Genomic DNA, 18965 nt, shown 5'->3' on the forward strand with positions numbered 1-18965 from the left:
CACTCTCACAATCAATCCTTTAGAGACCTGTGATATATGCCTTTATTCTCGATCTGACTCTTACCACGGAAGATGACATAGTTAAATTATGCAACATGGGAACGATCCCTTTAAACCTCATATTGACCTGAGGTGGTGGTCGGACCCTTAGGAAAAACACTAGTACGGTTCAAAGGAGCACAAAAGTACAGAGATCTGAAAGTATCATAGCTGCAACATCCAGCATACAAAAGTTCCTACTGAAAGAAACCTGGTATTTCGAACTGTGTAGACATGAGAGGTAAAGTCTCCTCCCTAAACAGATTATATTACTAAAATTTGTTTATTACAGCCTTCATATTAAGCAAAGTATTTTTCCTACATTCAAAAGTGGATGTTTCTATCCAGTGCAAGAAACAGTCTCAGGAAAAATGTTCAGGTAGCTGTAAAAGCAGTGTCACACAGAGTTGTTCTTTTTTTCAGTACAGCAGATCAATTATAGACAGCATAAGTAGAGTAGGTCTTGAAAAAGAGCATTAGGTGTGCACAGGAAAATGGCTGTATGCAATGTAGCCCGAATGATGATCCTCATGAAGAAACAGTGGAATTCTTTTTCCTTAAATTCTGTTTCTTGTCTTAACTTGTTGAGTAACTACTTTTCAAGCCCTGGCAACTGCAGAAATCTTCTTTAAAGCCCCTGCATTCATAAAGGAATTACAAAACTGACATATGCTTTTTCTAAAGAAAGTAGGAGAAATTCCAGTCTATGAACCTCTTCAATGTCAAGCTGCCCTCATCTCAATTTATACATCTATCATACATTATATAAATAGTATAGAACGTCTTTACGGAACTAGTAAACCTCCCACAAAATAAAGACAAGTACTGTCAGCAGCTGCCCTTCCAAATCAATAGCCTTTGACTAAATAGTTATTTAAGGCACACGGATGTTTTAAATTAAACACAAATCAATAGCAGACCTTTCATTGAGCTCAATTAAAGTTGAATATAGGCCTTATTTTGCAATATTTTCAGTACTTTCAAAAGTTATCAGTAGGATTTTACGTGACCATCATAGAATAAATCTACCGTATTTTAAATTCCATTTAAGACAGACATACAAACTTACAACCAAATAGAATAACAAAATCCCATGGTTAAGATTCAGTGAATTTCCCCACCTTTTCTCTTACTTCTCTATTTCTAGTCTCCTTAGAGTAAGAAATCTCACGATTCCTAAGCATTTCCCAAAGCACTTTGATTCTTTACCAATTTTTGAGAAAGAGACTTGTTGAAAATATTTGACTAAGAATGCTCTTCAGAGTAACTAAAGTCACATCCAAAGAATTCATTAAAAAAAGTTTATAACAAAGTCTAACAAGTTTGAAACTTACGAGGCAAAACTGGGAGTTTACTTTACAGAATTTTAGGTGGAACATTTATACGTCTTCAAGAAGTTTCAAATATCTCATTAAAATTAGAAATAAACAGCTTGACTAAATATCCTTAAAATCACCAATAAAATACAGCCACTTTACACATTCAGATCATTTGTCTCTATATATATCATAGGCGAGTAACCAACATACAGAAAGGACTAACTCTTACTTTGTGGTCAAATTGAGTCAGTGAATTATGTCCCTATCAAAAAAAGTCCCCATCCCTATTGGTTTCATTTTTGGCAATCTCAGATTGCCATAGATTTAGCAAGTAGGAACAATTTGTTATCTTGTATTTTAAGACTGCTGGAAAAATACTCAAATATTACTTTGCCACTAACCTTGCAAAATATTACTGTGATACTTTTGCAGATAAGCAAGATGACACACATTTTCATTACAATTAGTCATCATACTAAAAAGAAGCTGCATACATTTTATTTCTGCTGTAATCCTTCCTTGTCTCTTTTATTCACTATAGTCACCAAATACATTTTGGGGGGTCATTCATGTTTATCTTTATTAAACCATGTTCATAATCAGACACAGTCATGTTAAAGAAATGCAAAAATTTAGCAAGGCTGCAGCATTATTTCTTCAGGTTACAAATACTCTCATCTGATCTGACCTTAGAATCATAGAATGGTTAGGGTTGGAAGGGACCTTCAAAGGTCATCTAGTCCAACCCCCCTGCAAGAAGCAGGGACATCCCCGACTAGATCAGATTGCTCAGAGCCTCATCCAACCTGGCCTTGAACGTTTCTAGGGATGGGGCATCAACCACCTCTCTGGGCAACCTGTTCCAGTGTTCTACAACCCTCAGTGTAAAAAACTTTTTCCTAATATCTAATCTAAATTTACCTCCCTCTATTTTGAGACCATTACCCCTCGTCCTGTCACAACAGGCCCTACTGAACAGCCTCTCCCCATCTTTCCTGTAGGCCCCCTTGAGGTATGGGAAAACTGCTATAAGGTCTCCCCGGAGCCTACTCTTCTCCAGGCTGAACAGCCCCAACTCACTCAGCCTGTCTTCATAGGAAAGGTGCTCCAGCCCTCTTATCATCTTCGTGGCCCTCCTCTGGACCCTCTCCAACTGGTCCATGTCCTTCTTATGTTGGGGGCTCCAGAACTGGACAGAACTGGACCTTATTACAAGGGGCAACAGAGCAGACAACCACAGCAATGCATGGTAAAGTTACAGATTAATTTTGTGTTAAAAATGAATTTTCAGTTCAATAACTCAAAATTTTCTTTTTGGTCTGCTAAACTTTTTTTTTTGCACTGCATTGCTTTTTAAAACTCCTCAGAATTGTCCAGTTTTCCATAAAACTTTAAAACTTTGCCGCTTGAAATGACAGCATTGTACAGCACCAGCCCTTAAACTTCCACTAGGCAGAGGCTCTGCTACTTAGCAGGAATTACGATTGATGTAAGCTCAAGGCTTATAGACCAAGCCTTGCATTACCACACAGGGGAAAACACGGCAGTCCTACATAAAACAAGGATATATAAAATGAATAGCTTCTTCAATTTCTAGTTATTTGGTGACACTTTTAAAAATCTTATTCATCTGCATATGCATAGCTGTCCAAGTTTCCCAATGATAAACTATCAACAAGGATGAGAACAAATTGTGACCATGATCTGGATACCACAAAGTCAGAATTCTCATGAATCTAAAGTAACATTATCTTGTCCCATTTTCACTGATTTTTATCTCCTCTTGCTAGTTTGTTCCCTCTCACTTTTGATATAGGCAAACTGTATTCATTGCCTTTGCTGTGCATTCTTTTCAGTGCTTGGAGGATACACTCAGATCTACTCACCACTACTTAAAATCTCCAAGAAAATCTCTCTTGAATGATGTAGTAGAGTGATTTCTAATAGGAATGATTTGCACCAAATCTAATAACCCAAAGTATAATTAGTAGAAAGCATCATAACCTGTACAAGATGCATTTCACCTCTCTGGGAAAAGCAACTAACAATGGTTTGGGGACCTTCCAAATAAATTTCTATAGGTTATAGACTTTTTTGTAACAGAATAGTCACAGATGAACACTAGAAAAACAAACAAAAGCTGCATATACACATTTCTGAAAAATCCTTTGAGAAAATGAAAGAGACTAAATAGTTAGAAACTAGAACTGCATTCTTTTGGATGAAAAAAATACGGAGCAGCAAATCTGACATACAAATGCATTCACATGAAACACTGGAGCATTTAAAAAGAAAGTACATGTGTAAATAATAAAGCTGTACATAGGTTTGAAGTAACAGAAAATTCATCATGCCAAACCATTTATTAGACAGGGTAATAATATCTCCTGCATTTCTAAACTTCAGAGACAGCATCTCTAAACTTAAGTAAAACATCTGATATGATCTCAGACAACTGTCTCACAGGAAACCAGAGAATGGCAGGCACTAGCACTAAGAAGAAGAATCTGGGGATTAGATTAAGATGATGAATTAAATATGAGTCAACAGTATGTCACCAAAAAGAAAAATGTGAGATTGGGTCATTATTAACATAAATGCGCTATTAAAAACATATGAGGCAATTATTGTTCTGCTTGGCACTCGCTGATTCTTGGCAAGAGTACTGCAGAAGCCATAACCCCACATGGAGGATACAAAACATTTTATACTACCAGTGTGCAATGACTGCACACATTTGGATACCATACGTTAACAAAAGAAATTAGAAAAAGTATCACATAGAATCTAACAAAGTTTTGAAAAACAAATCTTTCATTTATATATACAACTGTTTCCAAGGTTACATATTTCTACAATTGGTTTTACTTCATTTTAATTATAGTGATTAAATGATACAGCTACCAATAACTTAAGCAAAGTTCCAGCATACTGAAGGCAATGGGAGTTTTTACTTCAGTTAGGCTATGATCTGTTAAGAAAAGTTGAGGAAGGTGAAAGGAAACACATGACAAGAGATCCAGAGACTGTTTTCCTTGATTATTTTTCCATTCACATGTTCAATTTAGAGAAGAGGTTCTAACTCCATTTCTTAAAAAAAACACTAACAAGTTTCCAAAGTTACATGAGAAATCATTTAGAAGTAGTCATCAGCAGATCTGTTCCTTGAAAAAACTCAAGAGGATCAAGCCTTTCAAACAATCTGTCCTTATCCAGAAGCAATTTAACAGAAAGGTAACAGTTAAACATTCTGCTCCTTAACAGAAATAGCCAATAAATCAAAGTCCAAATTTATACTGCTGATGTATTTAAACATAGTCATAAGAATCATTTAACCTTACAGCATAAAACTCAGCTGATAATTTTTTTCTGACTAACACCTAATAAAATTCATTCTTGCAAAATTGTGGAAAAGTTAAGCGCAGTCTACCCTTCTTACAAAGTTTCCTGTTACAAGGTTGCATGGTTTACACATATGTTGCATTTCATTAAAAAAATTCCTCTGTACAGCACCCTCTTTGTTGTAACACTCAAAGATACTTTGCCTCTAGGCCAGTGCTGTAATAAAAGTAAAATGAATTCAAGGCCATTTGCTGAGAAAAAGATAGGGTCAAGGTATTTTCACACTTTTTTGCTTGTAACTTTTTCATGTCAAAGCTGTATTTTCTTTTTTCCTTCCCTTCGCTATTGTTTTATTATTTCCTTTTATTAGTACAGTATCCATTGAACAACTTCAAATAAATCTGAACTACTCTGGAAGACAACTTAAGGCATTCAGCTTTCGGATTAAAAAATAAATTCCAAAACCTGTGCATTATTAGGAGTATTCAATTCTAAATAATTTATCAACTTATTTGAAGAGGAACGTTTCCCTGTAAACATTCAAGGCCAGGCTGGATGAGGCTCTGAGCAACCTGATCTAGTTGGGGATTGCAGGGGGGTTGGACTAGATGACCTTTGAAGGTCCCTTCCAACCCTAACCATTCTATGATTCTATGATTCTAAGAGAATTCACTGATATTTAACTATCAGATAAATATATTTTGTGGAATCGCACAAAACAATAATATTGCTTTTGCAGTGAAAATAAAAAGCCATTATCTATAAATCAACACCATTCAAAAATAACTCAGCAACTAAGAAAGCAAGGTTTTTAAACCATGCCTTCTCTCTGTCACTAAATAAAATTAGTATTTTACTCAAGAGCAACCCAATACCTTGTGTGTCCCACTGGAAAGCTATCAATACGCTGTTTCTTTAGTTCTTAAGTTGAAGGCAAAATCTTAATAACATAAATGGAAAAGGAAATTGGAAGTGTTGAGAATGTTCATACACTCACCTTAATGTACCATATACACCCTAGAGAACAATCACAGAACTCAACTCTCACCTAGGAAAGGTTATCTTCCTATTACAGCATGTGATCATCATACACTTTCTAAGCATTTCAGATAGTAGCTCAGGAAACCTACGCTTTATGCTCCAGTTCCCAAAGTGCAAAATTTTAGTATCCACTCCTTACAGGCTGCTGTTTGTTCATATGAGCTACTATCCTGCCCACCATTCAGTCTAATGTACAAGTGACTACAGGAAATTTTTGTGATAATCTGTAAAGCTATCTAAGCTTCAAGTAATAGTGGTTCTGTTTTTACTTTAAATCACTTCTCCATCCTTTGTATCATTTCAGCAGAATTTATTGCATATACTTTCCTCAAACATAAGCCATATCTGACTCAAGGCAAACAAGGCAAAGGATGAAATTGTGGCCAGATCTGCACACTCTTTCAAAGCAGTAGTAGGGGCAATTTTCTTTCACTACATAAGAGCATAATACCACCATCTCTTATAAGCAGGCTCCACATCAGTAAATCTCTCTTTTTAAGAACAGCCAGGCACAAGTAGTATATTGACTGTTTCTCAAGATATAGAAAGACTTAAGCAAATGGCTGGCTATAAGCTAGCTGAGTTGTAATCCATTCAATAGAAACTGGTAATGTAGGAAATAAGAGCGATTTTCCATGTTAGTGTCTCTTTCTCAGATCTCTCTAAGGCCAGGACAACACGTCATGTCTAAATACTCTCAATGTGAACAATAAAAAGTAAAGGCACAGGACACAGTTTATTTCTATATATTATAGGTACAAAATTAAGATAACTTCACTGCTAATTATCTAAATGTTACATTATAAAAAAGCTATAATAATTAATTATGAAGTAATATGAATTTTCTGAACCGAGTCAAAAATTAGTTTTGCTTAATGCCAGTTTTCTGCAAATCTCCTACTGTACCAATATGCAAGTTCCTGAGATTCTTAAATAAACAGCTGATAATTATCTCAACTTTCTCGAATGACTACCCGTCTATAAGAAGTTTTAATATTACCAGAAGAATGGTTCACTGCTATTGTTTCATATAATTGAAGCCAACACTGGTAAACAGATTAACCAAAATTCCTGCACAGTTAGAACATATCAAATTCAGCATTATTTTAATTAAAAGAGTTAGAGCTACATGATTTTGGTAGAACCATAAACCAAAAAAAAATTAAGAATGGAACAAAACTATGATTAAATTATGTCAATCACACAATTTAACAATACTGGCTCAAAATCTAACCACTACAGAGCCAACAAAAGAAAAAAAAATATTCTCACTGTTTTTCAATAAACATTTGTTTTAACTTTTATTAAGTAATATGTAGAATTTTGCTTAATAAGACTTCACTATTTCTAGATTAATATCAGATTTATGCTTTAAGAACTGAAATGGTGGTATATGGCTGCACAAAAAAGAATAAGAAAGGAATTCTTAACTAAAATACTGTATCTAATTCACTTGCTTCACTCCATTCCATTATTTTAACAATGTCAAAACATGCAACTCATTTATCAGAAGCTTTCCATCAGTAGTGACTTTCAATCAGCCAAACGAAGTTCCATCACTTTGGGTTTATCAGCCCAGTACAACATTTTAAACTATGTTATTTACTTGTCCTTAAAAATTTTGATACTTCACAGAAAGCATTTGAGAGATGCTGTTCAGCATACAAACTAGAGTTCTAAACCAGCACATCCCATGCTGTGTCTAGTAAACACACAGTTTTAAAACTAGCAAAGCTGCCTCTGCAGCACACAGCAACCGCAGAAGCATAAGTACATCATCACCCACATCAGAGAAACTCCACTCAGATCTTTGATAGACAGGGTAATAATGAGAGACCTTCGCATTTGGGTGACCAAAAATTCTAAACAAGTTTAAGATGCTCAACAACTTTCTTACTCCTGTCCCAAACAAAAATATAAACCAGAGTTATGCAAACTATATTCTTGCTATTATAAATTGGTCAGGTTCTTTAACACAATCTTATCCAGTAACTTAGTACTTGACTCAGTATGTTATAAAGACCCAGAAAGACATACCACAGATGTGAAAACAGAAAATACTTTCCAAGATATCACAAGCTATCAGCAAACCTGACTTCATTAATGAAAGTTAAATTGTTACCATAGCAATCTCTGGTGGCATAATTGCATGATACCATGATAGTATAATCTAAACTTATAAAAATTATGTGATGAAATAGGTTTATATAAAGTAAAATTTTTGTAGAGTTGAGTCCTCACCATAGGTAAGGGTGCAATAAAAATCATAAAAGTGTATGGTTTTTATCTTCATTTTCTTTAAAAACAAAAAATAAATCAAAAGAGCTTACAGTAGAGAGTCACCTCAAAGTTATTTAAATTTTGTATCTGAAGTAAAACATGAAGACTGTACAATCTGTTCATTACTTAAGGGCTGTGACATTCTGTGGCTAGTTTAAGAGTTCACTTGGTTGAAAATCAGTGTTAAGCACTACTAACTCATAGTTTTATAATGAATTATCCTTTCTAAAAAAAACTCATATGCTAGAATCAGAGCATTGCAGGACAAACTCAGCTTACAGCTCTGAGAGTCTAGAAATATGAAAAGTAGATGAATGCTACATAAGAAAGGCAATTATTTAAAAATTAAGTTCAATATTTTAAAGTCTGGGCTAACAATACAGAATTTTTAAAATATAAAATGATTATCTGATCTTCATATGTCACTTCTTGATAGTTTCATGTTTTCAATTTAGCACCAGTGCTCAGAAACAGCAAGGAACAAACATAAAGTTAAAGCAGTAAAGACATGCAAAGCTCTGTATTGTAACCCTTTGCTTCACCACAGATATTTAAAGTTTTAAGTCACAATTAACTCTGCCTACCCTGTGCTTGATTTGTATTTTAATCTTTGCAGTTTTTTTCCATTTACTTTTTTAAAACATTCCCATTAGCTTTGTTTGGGATTCTACCTAAACATACAAGGGATTTCCTTGTTATTTCCCACATCCCTGGCCCCTTAACAGTTCTGAAAGAAAGAGTCAGGTTCATTTTGCCTTTCTGTTAACGTTCTACAGCTAACAGAATACATTGTATTTTAATCAATACAACACTTCTAGCTATACAGGTTTTCAGAAAGTGCTTTTGTGTTTTCTATACTTCATTAAGTCTTGCAGTAAAAACACCTGTAGAGTTAGTTCAAGTATAAAGGCAGCTTTAGAGATGCAGCCTACTAACCAATAACTGTAATGAGAGGACCATCTAGTGGTGACAAACACAATTCACACTCTGCTATTTTAAAGACAAATGCACACTTAATCTATGCAAGTCAGTGGACAATTTCTCAGTCTTTGGGTTTGGTTTTTTTTTATTCCATAGCTTTAATAATTTCTTTAGTTTAGATTTCAGCCTTCTATGATGAGACTAAATAAATGGGTTTGCTGATTTTCTTCACCTGTTCCTGTTATGAAACTGCCAGCAACTAGGGTACAAAATCAGTTTGTTTACCTCTCAATTCTCTTCTCAGATAAATCTGAAATACCTTTTTTCTAAATACAAGAGACAAAAAAAAATCACCAATTGAGAAAAACAGTTGTACTTGGTATGTTTTACATTTCTATCACACTTCAGCTAAACCGATGTGCAGTTTAACAGATCAAATTATAACATAACAAGGGTCTAAGATTGCCACAAGCTAGCAGGAACAGGAGAGCAAAACTTACATTGGAGGAAGCTGACTGAAAATGTGATACACATCTAGTGGTGTTTGTTTCTATATTTTGAACATGTCAAACAACTGCAGAGACATTCTTCCTCAGCCACCATAGTAATAGAAGCTGTGAAAAATCCTCCCTAAAGAAGCTGCAGACAGTAGGCACAGGGAGAGGTTTATGTAAGCTCACATTTAACTACAAACTGCTGAAGGAAGCTTAGTGGAGCTTCATAACTAAACCAAAACACAAATCAGCATTTGCTTCTAACAGCTATTCTGCTCAATTTATGAAAATCTCTGATAGTACTCTAGGTCAACCAACACTCGAGAGAAAAATTTCAGGCAGTTTCTCCTTAAAGACAGGCATCCTGAAGACAGTAAGCTGCTTTGTAAACTAGAGAACCAGATTCTACTCCAAGACAATCTAAATCAAACTTTAATATTATGAAAACTAAAGCTTTGGTCTAAACAAATCTCTGCCTCTTCCACCCCTGTAAGGTTCTAAACGGAACTGCAGGATTTTCAGCAACTGAAAGTGAAAAGAATGGCTGGATTGAAACAGAATTCCCTTCCATATCTTCATGTATAACTTGCTGCCTACTTATGGAACTGTTCTCCTATTTCAGCAGCAGCTGCCCAGCCTCAGATTTCTGTTCCAGCCTTTTTTATGCATCTCTTGCAACCCTACATACCCCATCCCACACTGTGGAAGGTTCTTGATGACAAGACAGCACGCATGAGCTCTTTCCCCACAGAGTTCTCTATAAAGCAGCGGATAGCAGTAAGCCTCAGCCACCTTCTTCACTGTTCAACCTTCCTTTTTCAAAGGAAATTGAAACTTTTTACAAAGGAACAAGCAGAAGCCACTACAGAGGCCAAAGAAGATGTAGGATAGGAAATGGAAATTATGTGCTGGCTTTACAACCCAGTTTTCAAAATTGACTATGCAACTTTACAGCATCAAAAGACTAACAAAGCACTTGACATCTCAGTTAAAGCCACACTAGCTGTAGTGGCCCACTAGATAGCAGAAACTGCATCTGCACATGGGTAGAAATCACATTATGAATGATTACAGGAGAAATCTGAATGCCAAAAGGCAAGTATTTTATCTGAGGTAAGAGCAAACAGTAGGGAACTGATAATTTTCGGCAGTACCCATTAAATTGACAGGCAACTGTTTGGAAGCAGTCCAATAGAAAAGAAACAGAGTATGGTTGGGTAGAATTAAGTTTCTTTACCAAATGAAGGTATAGGATTAAGAACGTCATAAAAAGAAAAAAGCATAACCTTCAGCAAGAGAAATCTGAGCAAGACTGAGCAACCTCATAGATCAAGCACTCTGTGTCAACTCCTGTAGCATTCTTTGCTTCCTCAAATGAAAGATTATGTTCCTAGGGGACTGACATCCACCCTCTTCCCCGACACTCCCACAGCATGCTTTCCCTGTGCGCATACTTTCCTCCTTCTGTTCAACTGCCATTCTCCTGTGTCTGCTTCAGTAGCTCTGTAAACATGACCTCTGAAGTGCCTCTTTCACCTTCACATTGTTTTGAGGATGCTTGAGTATAGCAATAAGATACATATTAGTCACAGCAGTAACCGAAGGCAATAAATACAAAAATTCTCCCTGTGTTTTCTTAGTCCACTTCTAGAGTGCGGTGCGGAGGTCAGACTGTTAGCAAAGCAAGCTCACCGCTGCGTGCTTACAGCACTGCCACCATCATGAATTAACCTCTGCTGAAGGCAAGAGAGACTGTTAGCAGATGCCTGGCAAGAATTCCAGGGGAGCCTGTAGAAGGCAAATAGTAAAAAAAAAATTTATTTATTTACAGACTGGTTGGCTCTCAACTGCAGCCGAGAACATCTGCCAAAGATACACACAGATAGTATGGCAGGCCAGATCAGGACAGGCATCTGCTTACTAAAATTAACAATGCTTGCTAGACCTCCTTTCTGGTTAACTCTGGCTGGTCTTGCAAGATGGAAATAAAACTGCAATACTGTCATTCATGAGCTTTAAGGAGAAAATACGGTATTAAAGATTATACTTAAAAAACCTGAAATAGATTCACTGTAAAAGGCTGAGGGCAAGATTAAAAGCACATCCTTGACCAGAATGTAATCAGACAGTGCACAAAAAGTCACATAAAAAGGACATTCAGTCCAGAAAAATCTACAGAAAAGAACATTCTTTCATTTTCCGAAAAAGACTTTCTCCAGTGTCCATTTTGCCTATTTCTCTGATGCTTCACTATATGCCTAAGTAGCCTGCTATCAGGTACCTGAACATTCACTACAATTTTCTTAGATTTAGGTCTTAAACAGAAAGCTTCTTCATCCTATGATATGAATATGTATTATTTATTACATAACACAAATCTCTGCCTTCCTTGTTTATTAACATTTTTGCCACCTCAAAACAAGACTTGATGTCATTCTTTTTGCACAGCAATAAACACACTAATGTTAACTGGAAAATGGGGAAGAAGAAAAGAAAAGGAAAGCAGCATGACGTGCTGGGACAGAAGTGCTACTAGAAAATAAGAAAAGTTTGCAGAACCTACCAGAGTTCCCTCTGCTGTTCTTGTTGCCTTGTAAAGATTGTCCCTCATTTTGACCATCCTAGGTGTTGAAAAGTGTTTGGCTGGCTGAATAGGTTCTGAAGTAAACTTTACCTTCTGTCTCTCTAGCTTGCAAAGACATTTTCTCCATTACAGCACTTGCACCCCCCACAGCTCATGATAAGGTCTGATAAGAGACAGGTCTGGCATCAAGATTGAGTTGGTGGTCAGACCTCTACTCAGATGTCCATGGTAAATAAACGTTCATGTTAAAAATCCAGAGAGTTTATTCTGCAGAACTGCATGGTGGTACATGAGTATTTGTTTTACCCCTGAACCATTCCAGACACTCCCAATTCTTAGCTTACAATCCCCTCAATACTTCTGCTACTGCAATTCCAATATACTATGTCAGGAAGCACACTATTCCCTCTTCTCAGATTTAGCAAACTCCATATTGTCTTTCTGCTGTCAACAGAAATACGCCCACGCCCTACACACTCACCGCTCAAGATATTCATAGCACAGATGCCTTCTCACCCACATAAGTTGACCATTTTTCCCAAGATGCTTGTGCAAAATTAGTAGGAGAAAATCTCTTCAGTCAGGATGAATTTTAGTCAGCTGAATTTAATATGGAACAAGCTTGAGTTTAGGGTAAGGCATCACAGAATAATTACTAGAAGATTATTACAGACACAGAACTGAGGGATGGTCTGCATATATTTGCCACACTGACCCAGAAGACTGTCTGCCTTGGTAAAGTGGTATCACTCTGCCAATAGTTTAGGGACACTACTTGTGTAGATGACTACCAGCTCCCAGTATCATTGGACAAACTTTACTTCTGAAGAGAAAGAGACATCATGTAGAGCAAACCTAAATGCTTCCAGATTGGAACATAAAAACATCCATAATTGTGTCACAGTTCAAAAAAGACTGATACCTATTAAACTTATCCAAAACTACAAACACACCATAAATGTTATTTTCCATTGTTATGTTTTTCCAATCAAAGTTTAAATATTTTTTTTTAAGTCTGCATTATATGTCTTTAAAGACACTTGATATTTTAGGTGCACAGAATGAAGCTGTTAACTTTTTTCTTTGTCCAGGATAAGCAAGTTGCAGAAAACCAAAATAGAATCAAAGCACAGAAGAAAACAATTATTTTAGATGTTAAAGTACTTCACAAAGGAAGAGCCAGGGCTTTTGTAATGTTTTTTAAAAATCAATATTATCCTTGTAAATTCATATCCTGTTGAAGATATGAGGAAACAACTATTCTGCCCTTAATATTCCTTGCCTCATTTTAACTTCAGTTATTTTCTATATGCATCAGATAAAAAATACCATCATTTATAGAAAGATGGTTTCCTCTAGACAGCAGCATCATGTTGCCTTTCAAAATTAAAGTTAATTCTCAACTGTTTACAGTTAAACAATAAATAATAAAGAATATGCAACAAGGAGCCTACCCTTTACACCACCAAATGGACCATAAGTCATATTACAAGCAGTTCTCTGAAGATTGTGCTCATACATCAGTTTAATCTGATACTGGTTCCCATGTTCCACATTTCCCAGAGTTCCTACAAAAAAAAAAACCAACGGGTATATATTATATCTTTGATCCATGCAATGTGGAAGAAGTAAAGTTTAAACAACCTGAAAAACTATAACTTTCTCCTAGTGACTTTGCAATATGAAGGCTCACACCCCTCTTTCTTAAAAAAAAAAAAAAAATATCACCAAGCTACAAAATTCCTAAAGGCCAAAACCAGAAATAAGGTCTCATTATACTAAATACGGTATAAAAGCTTAGCAAGGGGCTGACATTTCATTACTTAAATGTCTTTTTCTTCATGTTAGACATACCTCTAAGACCAGGAAAAAAGTCAGCTCAAAGAGGAATTCTTATGATTCTCTATTTATTCGGTGACTATACTATATCCAACAGCCAGCCTCAGTTGTAATAATCTTTGTCTCAAACGAAGCTGTAGCTAGTCATTAGCTATAATTTGACAAAACTACGCTTAGGGCACATTTATCATTTGCCTTTACTCTGAAATTCAATGCAGTGATAAACAATGCAAAGATAAGAGACAAATATATAGCAACAAAAATAATTTTAGGATACACATCACAATCTCTGAAAAGGTCTACATGAACTTTAATTTCCTGACTCCTTCAGAGAACTAGCAGAAATTCAAAAGTTCTTTCTAAAGAAAGTGAAGTTAAGCTCCAGTTTTGATAATCAAAAGTCTTTCTTGCCCGCCATGAAGACAGCAAAGCTCTCCATCATCTAGAGTAACACTTAAGAACTACTATTAGCAAGCAAAAAAAAAAAAAAAAAATCCAAGAGAACAGTCATATTATCAGGGAAAAAGGCGTTTTAAGTGAATGAGATGTAAGCTGAATTCTTGCACAGCTTTAAGTATACAATAATTATTCCAACATCATCTTAAACAACATGCTATAAAAGATTTGTAGCTTATGCTAACCTTTTCAGCAATTTCTCCAACTAAAATCCAATATAGTTTTTAAGCAATTACCCCTAAAGCAGGCCCACGTTAGGGAAAGGATTGGAAAAGACATGAGGAAAAAAGCCCTGGCCAGATAAGTAACTAGCTAAGTAGCAATAGCAGAGGGAAAATAAGTTAGAAAGTGTGTATACTGACCATAATACAACATCCAGGCCATACTTCAGTCAGAATTTTTACATTGATTGTAATACAATATCCAGGCCCTATTTTAGTCAGCCCTGAAGGACACTTTCATTTGTCAAGAAGCAGCAGTTATTTTGTTATGAATAACAGTTATGGCATTATGTATAACACAAGTGAAAATTCCAATTAATGGAAGTGTAATTTCCCATGGAAGCATAAAGAAATAAGGATCATTATTTCTCAAAGGAGCTTGGTTCAAAAGTACCCGTTCAGATGACAGAAATTACCATTACAGCATGAATGCTTACAAATGAATATGAAAAGTCTATCGAAGCACTGTAAAATTTTACTTCTATTATTATTTAAATGCTTAAGCCATGTAGACCAAACAGCAAATTGTAACTAGAAAAAAATTCTAGATTGACTTATTGTCAAACTTAATCCAAACTTTAGAATACACTTAAAATCACTGGAAAGCTTGTATCTGTAAACTAACCTGAAACAGCATATACACAGAGTTTTCGAAAATGCAACACAGCCAGATGAAGTCCTTCAGTACCACTGTAAAGAAGGTTAAAAGCACTGTTTTCAGATAGATTCCAAATAAAATGCATAAAGGATAACATTTCAAAATAATTTTCAATATAAAGTTAATATTGCAGTTAATTTCAAAATTTAAATTAATCCTTTAAGAACATATATTTAATTGGCTGTAAGAGAATCTACTTAGGAGAACATTATTTTTAAAATAAGAGAAAAACCTGTACTAACAATGGGAGAGACTTGTGCTCTAAGACCAAAGGCCACAAGCTGAAAGGCCTATAGGAGTTGGAAACTGCTCTTTTATTCAAGTACTCATAGAGCAATGAATTCTCTGCAGAAAATACTGCTTAAGTCTGGGGGAAGAAGAATGCAAATATGGGATTTTAAGTTTATGACTTCTGCCTTATATTTTAATTAATCTAGGTTCCACTCAGCTGGTACAAAAGTGAATTAAAAAAAAAAAGTAACTTATGTGGTTGCTGAATAATACTTGTTTGGGGTGATGATCCTTATATTAATTTGGGTTTTTTCTCTTGTTTTTAAAATAAAGTGCTCCTAAGTAGATTCTCTTACAGCCAATTAAATATAAGGCCTTTTCCTTAGAGTCATAGTATCTCTCCTCTACCTGGCCACTTACTTCCTCTAAGTTCATTGGAATTAAAGATCTTCAGTGCTCTATCAACCCCAAAACAACTGGCCAATATTACATCTTAGATCATAACAAGTTACTCAAGTTTTCTTTAACACCTAAAAAACTTTCAATATAAGGTTTTTCAGCTCTACATGCTTTATAAAAAATCATACAAATATTTGGAAGATTATCCTCCACATATACATTAACTGAAAATTCTCTCAAATCGAAATCATTCAAGAAGCAGATCAAATGCATACTACAGTATTCATAGATGTGCTTAATAGTTGTCCATCTAGAAATGTAAAATTCACCCCCCAAAACAAAGAAAGAAAATCACATCTAAGCCTTAAGAAAAGGGCAACATAGCCTGTTGTTGACTTACGAAACAAATTTTCCCACTTCCACCTGCAATATTGGTTCTCGTAACTGTACTTCCAAGAGCAAGTCTTCAGCTTGTACTCCATCTCCAGGTTTCACAGGATGTGGATTAAAGATTCTTAGATATCCCATATAACTGCCCACAATAATTTTATCTACAAAAAAAAACAACAAAGAAGACTACAGAATACAACAGCACATATGGAGTTCAATTTGCTGCATAAGTGCTTCAAAGAATACCCTAAAATGATGGAATAATTGCATTATTCAATTAATGTTGATTATGCTCTGTCTTCCAGGTTAAGGTTAGCAATTAGCTTTTTTGCAAATTCATGAAAACCTGTCAGCAAAGGGTTCAATATGGCAATTATCATGGTGGTGGCACTGACTATGGTTACTATTCCATCATTTTAGATTGATGTTGACACTTCTTTCAAAGTTTCTCTCTGCTTTTGAAGAGTACTTGAAACTTTCAGCTTCTACATCTTGGATTTGTGCATACACATATTACACCAGCAGAAGTGTGAAATTTTAAAATTGGGATCAATTACATTTATCCAAATGCAAACTAAAGCCAGAAAATTACTACATCAGGTCAATAAAGCTAGGCCTTGAGATCCATTATCCAGACAGATCCATTATCTCAAAGAGGAATGCAAGTTAGATCAGAGTTATTTTGGAATCAGTATTTTAAGCAGGTAGTTATCCGGTTGTTAGTGAATAACAAAAAAAAAATAATGAAAAAAACCCAAAGAGGTGCCTCTCATGGTAACAACCAACAACCCAGGTTGGTTGCCAGTGCTTATTTCCTCTAGATATAGGTCATCATATCAATGCAGATCAAAATCAAAGCCAACAAAACTTGTCCACAAATCAGGAGAACCTACACATACACCTAAACCAAGTTCACCAGGCTCTAAAGGCTTGGTATAGTTCCACAGGGCCCCACACCAAAAGCTCAGAACAGCTGCTTGCATCCTCTTATCTTCAGCCAAAACAAAAAACTTACAATTCCAAGTCTCACACTGAGAGAATACTGACTGCCTTCCCCACTCTCATCTTTTCCTCAGTTCAGTAGCAAGGATTCCATCAGCAGTAAACTAAATCCATTTTAGTTATTCATTCCTTAAAAATACTTATGTTTAAGCAAGGACATTTTGACCTTTGGTTAGGCAACTGCAAGTAGCTGATTCACTTTTGCTCTTGAACTCTGGTAGAAAAAGAGCCTAGTTTAAAAACAAAGAGAAAATATAAAACTGAGAAAGAAAATCAAACAGCAGACTACTACTAACACAACACTGTTTAAGTCCTACTTTTATAGCAATTACATTTTTTTCTACTAGGAAAAGACTATTGAGGACTCCAGCAGAATATTAGGTTTTGTGATCATGGACCAGTCCACACACCAGGCCTGCTGGCAACTGATGGGGTACACTTGTCTTAACACAGGAAAAGGATCCTTACACAGGTGTTAGCAGGGCTCACTGAAAGAGCTTGAAACTCTATTTTAAGGGGGAAAGCAATAAAACTAAGCTCACTAGAGAAAAGCCTAAGGGCAATATGTCAATGTTTGAGGGATAGAGTGCTAGCAAGGTCCTTCAGTCTGTCACCTCAGAGGAGGCAGGGGATGGAGACCCACACAACAGCTCAGGGGTTGTTGATGTTTTAGAAACCATAGAAGCATCTGAGAACAATCACATAGGAATTAGGACTTCTCCCTCAAAAAAGGTGGCGGCATCAATAGCCCAACTGAAGTGCATCTACATCAATGCACGCAGTATGGGGAACAAAGAGGAGGAGCTGGAAGCCATTGTGCAGTGGGAAAACTACAATATAGTTGCCATCAGGGAAACATGGTGAAATGGAAAACTGGAGTGCTGCTATGGCTGCCTGGCTATGAACTCTTCTGAAGAGATAGGCAAGGAAGGAGAGGCAGTGGGGTAGCCCTTTATATTAGGGAGTGTTTTAAGTGTTCAGAGTTTGAGGTTGGTGATGAAGGGGTCAAGCATTTATGGGTAAGAACTAGGGGAAAGGCCAACAAGGCAGATATCATGATAGGAGTCTGCTACAGACCACCCAACCAGGATGAAGAGGCAGATGAAATGTTCTATAAGCAGTTTGGAAAAGTCTCACAATTGCTAGGCCTTGTTCTCATGGGGGACTCCAACTTACAAAATGTCTGCTGGAAATACAATATAGTGGAGAGGAAACAGTCTAGGAAGTTCCTGGAGTGTGTTGAAGTTAACTTCTGGACACAGCTGGTGAGTGAGTCAACTGGGGGAGGTGCCCCACTGGACCTGTTGTTTGCAGAGAAGGATTTGTGGGTGATGGGATGGCTAGAGTCTGCCTTGGGCATAGCAATCATTAAATGACAGTGTTTTCACTTCTTGGAGAAGTAAAGAGGGAGGTTAGCAGAACTCAGGCTTCTGGAGGGCAGACTTTGGCCTGCTTAGGGGCCTGGTTGACAGAGTCCTTTGGGAGGCAGTTCTGAAAGGCACAGTAGTCCAGAAAGGCTGGACACTCTTCAAGATCGAAATCTTAAAGCCATCAGGAGCAGGCCATCACAACATGCCAAAAGACGGGCCAGCAGGGAAGAAGACTGGCATGGCTGGAACTCAGGAAAAAAAGGAGAGTTTATGACCCTTGGAAAAAGGGGCAGGCAACTCAGGAGGACTACAAGGATGTTGTGAGGTTATGCAGGGAGAAAATTAGAAGGGCCAAAGCCCAGGTAGAAATTAATCTGGA

General features: G+C 36.3%; 1 protein-coding gene across 5 annotated transcripts in view; it reads right to left on the minus strand.

Moving 5' to 3' along the window:
• BBS9 (Bardet-Biedl syndrome 9) overlaps positions 1–18965 on the minus strand; it is a 309787-nt gene that overhangs the window by 285736 nt on the left and 5086 nt on the right. For all 5 annotated transcript variants that reach the window (XM_086742981.1, XM_086742982.1, XM_086742983.1 and 2 more), the window contains 3 exons: positions 16225–16375; positions 15162–15226; positions 13475–13588 (listed from right to left, as the gene is read on the minus strand). In XM_086742981.1, the coding sequence (XP_086599107.1) occupies positions 13475–13588; positions 15162–15226; positions 16225–16375 (330 nt within the window). The remainder of the gene's footprint in view (positions 1–13474; positions 13589–15161; positions 15227–16224; positions 16376–18965) is intronic.

The sequence above is a fragment of the Chlamydotis macqueenii genome, chromosome 2 (genome assembly GCF_036417535.1).
Source record: "Chlamydotis macqueenii isolate bChlMac1 chromosome 2, bChlMac1.mat, whole genome shotgun sequence".
Classification (NCBI taxonomy): Eukaryota; Metazoa; Chordata; class Aves; order Otidiformes; family Otididae; genus Chlamydotis; species Chlamydotis macqueenii.